This window comes from Saccopteryx leptura, chromosome 2 (assembly GCF_036850995.1).
Source record: "Saccopteryx leptura isolate mSacLep1 chromosome 2, mSacLep1_pri_phased_curated, whole genome shotgun sequence".
NCBI lineage: Eukaryota > Metazoa > Chordata > Mammalia > Chiroptera > Emballonuridae > Saccopteryx > Saccopteryx leptura.
The window spans coordinates 248,527,789-248,540,013 of NC_089504.1; the positions used below are offsets into that span (position 1 = coordinate 248,527,789).

A 12,225-nucleotide genomic window follows, 5' to 3' on the forward strand; every position below is an offset into this window, starting at 1 on the left:
GAAAATGAACTTGCTTTCATCCCTGCTGTTGTGACCATGACAATGATGGCAGTGATCTACAATAATAACTGCCCCCCCCCCCAGCGTGCTGCTAGGCCCAGGTCTCACAGTAGGGGGCCTGATACACAAAGGCCAAATGGGGCAGCGCAGGAGGACCCCGAGAGCCCTCTGGCCAGCACCTAAGGACACACTATACAGAAGGTGCCCGTTAAATGCCAACAGAGCAGAACCAGAGGCCCATCCTTGTGCAGTGAGAGGTGGAGGCAGGAAATGGGGCCCCCACTAGGAGGCGGGCAGAGCTGGTGGCAAGGGCTCAAGGTCCCCCATGGGCCGGTCACCCCCCTCAGTGAGCAGGGGCCCTACACTGGACCCCAGATCAGGGATTCAGAGACATGACACAGGCTGGGCCTCACCGTCTCAGGCCACGAGCATCCCCACGGGGAAGACAATCCAAGGCCAGGATCCGGGAGAGGAAGGGCCGTCAGGCGTGGCCCCAGGGAGCCGCCCCCATCCTAAAGCAAGGAGGGAGCCCAGGTGCAGCTGGGCTGTGAGGGAACCGTACGTAGCGGGCACTCCATGTTGGTACGCAAACCCCACCATCGTCTCTGAGGTGGAGCCCGGCCTGGCCGGCCCCGACTCCGACTTCCCAGTGTCAGCGTGGGCGCTAGGTCACCAGATGTCCAAGGCCGGCAGCGGCTGCAGCAGGTACTAGGGGTCGCTGCCAAGGCACCCACCTCCCCTCAGGGACACAGGTAGGCCGCACCAGCCCCGACTCTGAGGAACAGGGAGGGAACTCGGGGGTGGAAGAGCACCCCGAAGGTGGCCCGGGGTGCCCCTTACCGTGTGGGACCGGGCGATCTGCACAGGGTAGGAGATGCCATGGGGCGGGTAGCGGGGCTCGGTGGCCCTCCACGTCTGCGCCACGGGCTGCGTGGACCCTGACATGGCTGGCGGCAGTTGTCCGGACAAGCTTCCCCTTGACGGCCACCGAGGACTAACGGTCAGTCGTCATCTGCTCGTGGGGAGCCCCGTCACAGGCAGCTGTGGGAAGAAAACAGAAGAGAAGCAGGATCAGCCACGGAGCCCTAAGTCCTTCCTACAGTCCCTGTGGGGGAGAGCAAGACACGGGTCCTCTTCCCGTCCTCCTCCCGCCCACGGGAGACGCGGTGGGGCGAGGGAGGAGCCCGAGCCACGAGCTGGGAGAACCGCCAGCCCAGAAGCCTCCTCAGGGAGAGCGAAGCCCTCCCCACTGCCGGGGGCCCCCACTCAGCAGGCAGAGGAAGGCCAGGAAGGAGGCAGGGCTCCTGCCCACCGCCCACGGCGGGCTCCTGCGTGAACCTCTATCCACCATGCCTGCCAAGGCGGTGGCACATGGCAAGGGCCATCCGGCTGCCTCAGGAGAGCATCACAGGCTGCAGGCCAATGTGGCAGCACCCATGATCCCTTGTTCCTGTCCACTGGACGGCTTTGGTAAGGAGAAAACCTCCCGTGTGGCTCTGCCCTCGTGCCCACCTCGCTCTGCACTGTACCCCAAAGCCAGTCACAGCGCCTGGCACAGGGCAGGTGCTCAACAAACGGCCCCGTCCAGCAGAGGCAAGGTCAGAGCCCCACCTCATGTGTCTACCCTACCCTGCTGGACAGAGGCCTCTTTCGGGGGGGCGGGGGAAACCTGAAAGGTTCCGTGGGGCTTCCTGCCCCCCTTCCTCTAGCCTTAGGCACGACGGTCACGACCGCACCGAGACCCACTGCCTAGATTTTCCATGTCCTGAGCAGCCCGGTTCTGACCTAGGGAGGGTGGAATTACAGCTAGGCTGTCTCTGGGGAGGGTGGCAGGGGCCAGGGGGACATTGTGGAGGCGATGGGGCTGCTGGGACGTGCCTGGGAGCCCTCAGACCCGAGCCCGCGCTCCAGGGAGGATGCAAGGTGAGCTGTCTGCACCCCGCGTGCCGGCAGTCTTCTTGAAACTAATGGGCACCGACTCTGAACTTGTGACAGGCAGGGGAGCCTCAGAATGCACAATCAGCTCCCAGGCGGGGGCGTGGCCCCCTCCGCGCGCACACACACGGGAGAGCGGTGGTCAGAACCCACAGTCCCACAGAGGGGACACGTCTGTTACTCCCCCACCCATGGCCAGCCTCTCGAGGGCCGATCACACAGAGGCACTGGGAGCCTGCGAGTAGGGCCCCCATTGGTCCCAGATCTCGGGTCTCGTCGTCACCGCTGTCTCTTCAGCATCCAAACAGAGTCTGACGCCCAGTAGCTGCTCTGCGTCCCTTCTGACTGCTGAACACCCCCGCAAGAAGCATGGTGCCTAGCGCACAGTAGGCACACTGGTTTCTTAGAGCTGCCATTAACAAACTGTCACGCACAGAGGGGCTAAAAACAAGAGGGGTTTATTCCCTCGCTGTTCTGGGGGCCAGAAGCTCCAAATCAAGGGACTGGCAAGGCCATGCCCCCCTCTGGAGGCTTAGGGGGTGGGGGTCTGCTCCTTCCTTGTCTCCTCCTGCTCCTGGTGGCCCCAGGTGGCCCCTGGCTTGTGGCGGCATCACGCCGGTCTCTGCCTCCATCACGGCCTTATTCCTGTGTCTCTGTGTCTTTCCTGTGATGTCCCCACCTCTTACAAAGACGCCGGTCAGCGGATGTAGGGGCCACTCCACTCCAGCGTGGCCTCCCTGCCCCTTGCCGCACCTGCAGAGACCCTTGTGCTCCGCACGGGCTCTGGGTGGACAGCAGAGGGGGCGCTCCACGAATATCTGCTTTGTCCACCTGGCGCACTGCCCACCTGGGGCACCCCGTGGAGAGCCCAGCTCAGGGTGCTGCTACCCTCGGGGCTGCCACCTGCCCACCCTCACGACAGAGCCAGGCAAGAGAAAGAAGCCCATGCCAAGTGGATCAATCGGGTCAATCAGGGAATTACTTGAGCATCTACGGTATTCGAGCACTGGGGGTCACAGTAGTAAACCCGTCTGAACTGACACCCAGCAACAGGCCTGACCCGACAGCGAAAGCCCCCAGCCAGGCACTCAACAAGAGATGGACGATGGGTGGACGAATGGACAGATGGGCAGGTGGGCGGGTGGATGTATGGATGAACAGACAGAGACAGACAGACAGATGGATGGACAGACAGCACAGATAGATGGAAAATGGACCAACGAATGGATAGACTGATGGATATCAATTTAGCTGTTCCATTTTCCAAGGCTTTTCTGGTCTCACTTTTTAAACCAATACCCAGGCCAGGCATGCCCTTATCCCACTAATATCCCCACGCTTGCACCCCACCAGCCACCAGGGGTGACACAGATGAGCATCACCACTCCCAGGAACCCACGAGCCCTCAGAAACCGTTCCCCGAGCCACCGCCTGCTGGGTACAGAAGACCCTGGGAAAACCGCCTCTGGTCAGATCTCCAGGATCCGGCCAGGGAGGGACTGAGGGAAAAGACCTCTGAGGAAAGACCTAGGGAGAGCGCCACGCCCAGAGAAGGGCTGGAGAAGTGAGACTGCAGCCATCGCGGCCCGGCGCTGCTTGCACTACTGCGGGAGGCAGGGGGCAGGTCAGTAACGAATGGGTAGTAACTACTCACGTCCCCACTCTGCAGATGAGCACACGGAGGCTGCATGAAGTCAACTGACCAAACCAGAGAGCAAGTCCCTGATCAGAAGGTCACGCTGGATGCAGAGACCCACACCCGAAGACAGAGAGTGTTTCTAACACCCTTTTTCTGTAGGCGGGGAGACAGCAGCCCAAACAGGGACAGGGATGTGTGCACGGTCATGTGGGGCCGCGTTGCTGGACCCCCCCTCCTCCCCTAGACCCCTCTGCTTGCGAGGTCCAGGTGGGCACCATGACCTGAGCAGAGCCCACCCCATCCTGCAACAACCTTCAGTGAAAAACAGACACCAGGGCAGAACACACCAGAATCCACCCCTTCCCCTAAAAAGGGTCCCCGCTCCGGATGATCTCCATCCTGCTCTGCCTCCTGCCCTCTCACAGGCCCCGGCATGTCCCCTCACTATCAGCAGGCCAGGCCTCGGCCACCGACACCCACATACGGGGAGCCTCTGATGTCCCTCACCGAACACGCCCATCCCCTTCAACAGACCAGGAAACGGGGTCTCGGAGAGTGGAACGCACTTGCCTGGAAAGTGGCCGGGCTGGGTTCCGAGCCCGAGAACCACAGGCGGAGGCCACGCACACCCAGCGCGCTCACACCCTGCACCCCCTCCGAGCCCTCGAGCAGAAAGGACGCGGTGCCAGCTGGAGCCGCCAGGGAGGCCCGTTTGCTTTCAATTTAATTGGTGCATTTGCGTCCGCGGGACCACGGCCAACGCGGCCCAGCCCTGCTGCTCCCCCGCCACGGGATCTGCTCAAAATCACTTCCTCCTCAATGTGTTTTCCCCATTTCATTTTAAAAGGAAGACAGAGAGAGAGAGAAAGAGAGATTACAGCCATGACAACCCACCCACAACCAGGGTCACAGGGGGTTCTGCAGGAGACGGACGCCTTGCCCAGGCCGTGGCCACCCTTCTTGGGCATCTATCTCACAGGCACCGCCTGGCTTTTTCCCGGCTCTCCGTCCGACTTCACGCTCCGGACGCCCTGGGAGGGGTGTGTTTTCCATTAGACCCAGCTTCTCCATCTGGTCTTCCACACGGCAATTTTCTCTGCAGGCGGACGGGAAGGGGGGTAGGACCCCGAGAAGAGGCTGATGTCTGGGCGAGGGAGGGGTGGGACGCTGGCCGCAGCTGTGTGACCTGGGCAAACCGCTTCTCCCCGGGGCCAGGAACAGAGCCGCGAGCAGCGTAGGGCTCGGCGCCCTGCGGCCCACCTGCCTGACAGCTTGTCCACGCAGGAGAGGCTGCAACCGTTTTCCTAGACCCGGAGCCTTGGGTTCAGCCCCCTCACTGCCCGGACAAGGGCAGGAACCAACCACCGGAGAGGAAACGGGCCACAGAACACGGCTCTGACATTCTGCTGAGCGGAAGACGCCAGGCGCGCAAGGACAACTGCCATGTGATCTCACTCACAGGGGGCACTCAGAGGAGTCCGATGCATAGGACAGAAAGTAGAATGGAGGTTTACCAGGAGCGGGTGGCAGAGGGGGTGCAGGGATGGGGAGATAGTGTTTAATGAGAAGAAACTGAGTCTCAGTTTTGCAAGATCAAAACGTTCTGAAGATGACGTGGGGATAGTTGCCCATTCTGAATATGCCTAACAACATTGAACTGTGCGCTTACACATGGCCAGGATAGTGACTCTTCGGTTGAGTGCATTCTGCCACGGTTTAAAGAATAATAAAATAAAATACACTACACACACCTCCCCCAGCTAGGCCACCCTGGTTGCTAGCCAACAGCACCCAGCTGGGCTTGTAATGCTCAGGTGGTTTCCTCTGCCAGGGCTGCTCCCATGAAAGAGAGTATTGCCAAGAATGCTGCCAGGGGTCCCGACTCTCAGAAGACCCTCACAGTCAAGGCCGCTTGTCTCTCAGGAGCTAACCCAGGCGGCCTGAATGCAGAAAGGGGCTGGCCTGCACCCCACAGCCCCAGGCCGGGCTCTAAGCCTGCCTCTCCCTCTCTCTCTCTCTCTCTCTCTCCCTGCCTATCTGCAGCCTACAGGCCATCACTCACGTCTCCCGCTGAGACCCCGAGGCAGAGGGGGCCAGCCCTCAAAACGGAGGCGGAGGTCCCAGTTCCCGCCGACCTCCCTGCTCCGACATCTGGCAACCGTGTCCACAGCTGTGTAGTTGCCGGAAATGCCTCCTCCCGCCCCCTCCTCCACGCACGCAGGCCCTCGAGAACAGCTTTCTGAGGAATTTACGGGTCGTCCTGAGTATTTCAGGGCAGATCTCTGCGGGGGAGAGGGGGCGGGCCTCCCCTGGCCACATGTGAACAAGGACAAATGTTTCTGCTGGTAAGAACAGCTTCGCCAGTAGTGGCCTTGCGGGCCTAGAGCCCACCCACCTGACCATGGTCCTCCTGTGCGATCCCCCTTCCTGACCCCCAGCAAACCAACAGACCGGACCAAGGGGCCCAGCATCGCCCACAGGCCTGGCCTGTTTCCACCAGACGCCCAGGCTGCAGGGGAAAGGGCCCACTCTGCTCAACTCGGTCCCATGACGGAATATGGGTGCGTGATGGCCAATTACCCCGTGTCTGATGACGGAGTTGTCAAGAACCCAAAGGTCCTCCGGCCCTTGAGGCCAGGAGTCCAGATCGTGACATGAGCTTCGAGGCCCAGGAGTGGTGGGCGACAGGGAAGCTAAGCACCTCCCTGGTGTGTGGTCAGCAGTTTGTGGAGGGAGCAAGATAAACCCGGGCCCCAAGGGAGGGGCTCCCAGGCCAGATGCAAGGAGCGGGGAAGAGAAAGCAAGCCTGTGAAAGCCCGACCTCACCACCCCACTGGAGTGCGGCTGGTTGGACCGGGCCAGGACAGGACCAGGACAGGGCTCGGTAGGAGCGGCGTGCAGGAAGGGCCCAGGGAGAGACCGCTGCCCGGGAACGCAGCCCTGGGGCCCGCCACTTCCAATTAGTTCCTGTAGAAGACACTTCTATCGGGCGGCATCTCTCCGTTCACGGTTTTTATTTCAAAAACACTGACTGTAAAACTCAACCCAATCAAGTATGCAAATACAGCCCACAGGCTGCCAGGATGCCACCGGTAGCCACTGACCTATGTTCAGCTGGAAGCCACAAAAAGGGCTAGCGGAGCCTGAAGGAGCTTGAAGAACAGAGATGGCCAGTGACAGGCGGGAATGTCCTTCAAGAAGAGCAGAGGATTGGAGGGGAGACCCAAGAGACCCCAAGCTACCCCAGGAGCGATGGGAGGGGAGGGCCCACCTGCCCAGGGAATTCTCAGTAGTGCCCCCATCCCAGCGGGATGCACAACGGCCGTGAAAGGCGGGGCTGGGCAGGGACCCTGACTTAGCCAGTCCCTAATACGCAGGGACAGCTGTCTGTGGCAAACCGCAGCCCTGATGTCCCTTGAGCGACAGCCCCCTCACCCCAGGTCTGGCCAATCAGCCATAGTCAACAGCCAACAGAAATGTTCTCCTGCACTGCTCCAGAGGCTCCAAGTCTGCCACAGAGGAGTCCCCAGCGCCTGGCACTCTCCACGGGCTCCAGGGCTCCAGGGACGGGTCCTTCCTGCCCCCCACCCAGCTTTCCGCAGCTCCAGACGTCCCCTTGGCTTGTGGCTGCGTCCCTCCAGTCTCTGCCCATCTTCAGGAGGCTGGCCCCTTTCTGCATCTTTCCTTTGTCCCTCGTGAGGTCACTGGTTCCTACACTTCAAGTTCTTCCCATGATCAAGGGTGACCTCATCCGAAGATACTTCCAACAAAGACCCTTTTTCCAAAGCAGGCCACAGGCACAGGGCTGGGTAATAACAGGTGCATGTACGTTTGGGTGGCCACGGCCAGCTCCCACACTGTTCTACCGACAGCCAGCTCCAGGCGCGCCCTACAGCCGGGCAGGCCTGGGCAGAAGAACCTCCATTGAGCAGATGAAAACACAGAGGAGAGGCACAGAGGCCGAAGCCACACGCCCCGGGTTTGAACCGCTTTCTCTGAGCGGACCCGCCACAGAGCCACTGGGCTTTACAGGAAACGAGACTCTCACACCCACGCCGCTGGGGAGAGAGCCAGTGGCAATGACTCACCCCCACTTCACAGGCCAAGAGGAGGCTCGAGTGGTTCCACTCAGGGGCTGGACTCTCCTCAGAGTCTCAGTTAGCTCCTGTGCCAAGGGGAGCAAATCCCGCCCCCCAACTCCCAGGCCCAGGGGTGAAGGGGTGCGCCTGGCCCCTGGTAATCACCACCCCTCGATTGATCACCAGCCCTGCCTGGGCCCAGCCCACACAGCTGCCCACCCGGCCTCCCACCCAGTGCAGAAAGGGCCCATTATGACTTCACAGGCCGGGAATTATGTTATTAGCCTGGGAAGGAGGCTGTACCCGGGAACAAAGGGCTCATTGTCATGCAAATGCACGGCTCTGAGAAGGAGGAGGCCAGGAACAGCCCCTCCTGCCTCCCAGCCTTGGAGCCACAGGGAGAAATTGACCCCCAGCCTCCCAGGACAGTGTGGACATCTCCAGCCTCAGATCTGGACCGCACAGGGCTCTCTCTAGGACTGGGAAAGGGGTCTGAGCCAGATTCCCAGAGGACAGTCCTTGCCCTGAGCGCCCCCCAGAACCCAGGTTCAAATCCTGCCTCCCCTACAGCTGAGCCACTACCCTCTGACACAGGGAGCAACCCACTTACGGTGCTGGGCATCAGCCTGGGCACAGAAACAACTGCCCCAGAAAAGCCACTGTCTACTAGTAATACCTATGAACACCATGTGCCTGCTGCTGTGTGTCTTCAGGTGAGCTGCTGACCCTCTCTGTGCCTCATCTGCAGAAGGGGATTCAGGGCCGTCACAGGGACTCAATACACTGAAGTCCACAGAATGTTTGCCACACCTTGTCAGCCCTCAGTGCACCCCTTCCCTGCACCTTGGTCCCCACAGCCCCACCCCCACCTTCCTTGTTCATGAGCCTGACCCCTGACTTTACCCAGGAAACACAGACTTTCTGGGGGTGCTGGACGGATTCCTACAGGGCATTCTCGAGCAAATGCACAACTGCCTTTCGGAAGACCCCTGCTTTCCAGGCGCACCCCAAAACACGCTCTCAGATCCTGGCTGCAGAACATCTGGGGTGAATGGAGGAAGGTGAGCACAACGTGAATCCCAACTCACGGGGCCTGCACCTCCCTGCCAGAGCCCGCACAGGTGTGACTGGCCTGGATGCTCCAGCCCCCACCCAGAGAGGCCCTGCTCACTGCGAGGGACACCGAGTCAGGCACAACTGTGTGCTCAGCACCTACTTAGAGGCCCAGCACAGGAGACAAAGTCGCGACCAAGATGAACAAAACGCTGGGGGGATGTGGTGGACAAACATGCAATAAACCCCGGGTGGTAGCAGTGGCAAGGTGACAGAGCAACGACAGGGAGGTGAGGGCGTCTATCGGGAGGTGACATCTGAGCACAGGCCTAACAGTGGGAAGGGTGTCAAGATCTCAGAGAAGGCTGTTTCAGGAAGAGGGCACAGCACGTGCAAAGGTCCTGAGGCAGTACCATGACTAGAGCATCCAAGAAACAGCAAAGAGGCTCTTGGGGCTGAGAACACCCTCTTGTCCCAGCCCCACTTTCTGCCCATCCAGGTTCTGATCAGCAAAGCCCAGACAGAATCTGAGACCCTAAGCTCTCACCAACATGCCCCAGCCCCAAATGCAAGCCTCCATCACCACACTACGATGCTGGAAACCCCTTTCAGCAGCTCAGACTCGCCAGGCCCTGCAGGTGCTCCCCTGTCTAGCCTGGACACTGCAATACTTCCAGCATCCTTGGGCATGAAGCAAGCCCTCCCTGGACCTCCTGGGATGCCTGAGGGCCCATGGACAGGCGCTTACCCCCATGTTAGCTTCGGTTACACAGAAACGCACTTCCCACGCTTCGGCAAAAGCCAAGGATAACCCGGTGCATTCCAGAACGAGCAAATTACACCCCAACCCAAGGCCTTCTCCCCACTGCTGGAGTAGGGAGGAAGGGGTCTGAGGGAAACCTGTACCACGGGAACAACAGGAAAGGCAAAAACGCAGCCCAGAGGACAGAACCAGGAGGGAAAGCGCTCAGAGAGGAAGGGGGCTCGGCCCTCACATGAGGGACCCCCGCAGACAGCACTGAGACCAGGCCCCACTCTGGGGCTGCACACGGAGGCCTCAGAGCACGTGGCTGAGAGGCGGTGGGCCCAGAGGTCGAGGCTGCCCAGTTCTCACGGGGCACGAGCCAGGCCCCCTGTCCCGACCTCCTCTCCTGGCTGACAGGTGAGGAGGAAATGAGGAAACTGAGGCTCAGAAAGGGTGAGCAACCTCTCCAGGGCCACACAGCTGAAGAACCGGCCCACACAGGCTCTGGCCTAGGGCCTGAGTCCCATCACCAGGGCCGTGGGGATCAGGAGCGCCCCTCTCCCTCCCCGTGGCTGAGCCGAGGGAAAAGCAGTCACAGCACGGGCAGGAGTGACACCAGACAGCGCACTCAGGCGCTTCTCTGAGCATTCAGCATGCAGGGATGCGCCTGACCTGCACATGGGCCCTACAAGGTACTCAACACTCATCCCCACTGTACAGCCGAGGAAACCGAGGCTCGGCAGGGTGAAGCCGTTGACTGCTCTAATTCGCGCAGCTACTCGAATCCAGGACCGCCTGGCCCCCGGGGCCTATTCCCTTTCTGTTAGATCTCTGTAGACTCATGCAGTTGTGAGAAATGAGACAGAAAGATCCCATGAGCCTGCAAGGCCCCCCCATCACCCCCTGCCCCACAGTACCTTCCCTGCAGAACGACAGGTCAATGTCAAGAGCATAAACCAGGGCACTGACCCGGGCAGGGGCACTTATTCAGACGTCACCTGTGAGTGTGAGTGTGAGTGTGAGTGTGTGTGAGTTTAGCCCCTGCACTTTTCTCTCAGTGCAGTGTGGACACCCCTGTCCATGTAGGGGTGGTCAAGTCATGAGACCAGCCGGGCAGGGCCGGGGCAGCCACCGAGGAGGACTTGGGAGCAGGCAGCAAAGGGACACTCGTGGGGCCCCCGGAAGAGGGCACAGCAGAGGCCTTTCCCAAGGTCCCCAGGAGAGGTCTAAGGACAATCAGACGGCAAGCAGGTGGCGTGGGCAGCCTACACACGAGGGAAACTCCTCCGCCGGCCCCTGCTGGCCTGAAAGGAGAGACCCTGAGCTAGCCACCAGCCCAGCATCCAGGGACACTTACAAATAGCACAGCTGCCACCCTCAGTGGGAGAGCTGGACCTGCCCACCCGGCCCCCAAACCACGCTGGGCACTATCAAATCGGGGTGTCTGGCCCAGTTTTGGTGGGAGACGGGACGAAACGGGCACACGCTGGAGAAGTCCTGGGGGCCCCGGCCCGAGGACAGATACAGACAGAGTCTAGGGACCCAGCCACCTCCAACTCTCTAGGTTGGGGTTTCCACAGCTATAAAATGGGAGGGTTCTCAACAAGGAAGAAAAAGAGATCGCTAGAGACCAAGACGTAACTAAGTTAAATCCAAGCCCATGTCTACACTCACAGAGCATCCCCGACTCTGGCCAAGCTGGGCCCTATAGCTTTGTGTTGGTTTCCCTGGGCATGCCTACGGGCGGCTCGCATTGTAGGGATGAGAGAACTGAGGCTCTGTGAGGCTCCATGGGGCTCCATGACCTGTACAAGGTCACACTGTCTGTCAGGGGTGGGGCGGGATCATTTACAAGCCCCTGTCAGTCACACAACAACAACTTGCAGGGTAGAGACAGCCGGTGCGTCCATTTGTCAGATAGGAAAATTTAGGCTGAGGAAAGTGACTTGTCCCAGGTCACACAGCCAGGAAGCATCTGACTGGGATGGGAACCTGGCGGTCTGGCCACAAAGTGACCCAGGAGGCTGCAGCTCCTCTTACGTCACCATACGCTTACGTGACCCCCTTGACGGTCCCATCTTACAGATGAGGAAACTGAGGCTCACACAGGTGAGGGGACGCCACCCCAGTATGAAAAGAGGTGATTGAACCAGGATTCAAACCCGGGCTGTGGCAAGCAATCAATGCCATCTGGCAACTAGACCCTCCCCCCGGGCCTGGGCTGGAGCCCCCACGGCCTGTTAACGCTTGCCCCTCACCAGTCCCGGCGCACCCAGACCCCAGGACACGCCGCTCCCTCACTCCCTCCACTTGCAACTGAAGGCTCCTTGTGAGCTTGGGAAGCCCTTCCAACTTTCCAGTGTTTATCCAGCTCCTGGCTGCCAGGGCCCTGGGCAAGCCTGGGCCGGTGGCGCTGATTTCAAACCAGACATGGGCACCCAGCCAAGCGCCACCACGGTGGGAGCTGGGCACTGGGGATGCCGCAGCACTGCCTGCACCTGGCCCCTCCCCTGCTGCACCCCCAAATCCTGAGCTCCCCCCCCCCGTAGGCCACCTCTGGGGCCAATGCCAAAGAACAGACCAGGACCACCCAGACCCTCAACTCTCTGCCTGTGGCCCCGAAGCGCAGCACGGTGCCCACCCCACACGACCCCTCCCACGGATGGCAGCCAGGACGCGCTGCCCCACCAGGCGCCTGCCCCCTCGGCGCCCTCTTCCAGGGCTTCAGCCACTCTGGCTACAGGGCGGCCAACCCGTTGTCCGATCCTAGGGAC

The 12,225-nt window shown here is 60.7% G+C and overlaps 1 protein-coding gene across 21 annotated transcripts in view; it reads right to left on the reverse strand.

Moving 5' to 3' along the window:
• NCOR2 (nuclear receptor corepressor 2) overlaps window positions 1–12,225 on the reverse strand; it is a 183,337-nt gene that overhangs the window by 133,907 nt on the left and 37,205 nt on the right. For all 21 annotated transcript variants that reach the window (XM_066371154.1, XM_066371162.1, XM_066371170.1 and 18 more), the window contains one exon: window positions 841–1,041. In XM_066371154.1, coding sequence (XP_066227251.1) covers window positions 841–945 — 105 coding nt within the window. In that variant the 5' untranslated portion in view covers window positions 946–1,041. The remainder of the gene's footprint in view (window positions 1–840; window positions 1,042–12,225) is intronic.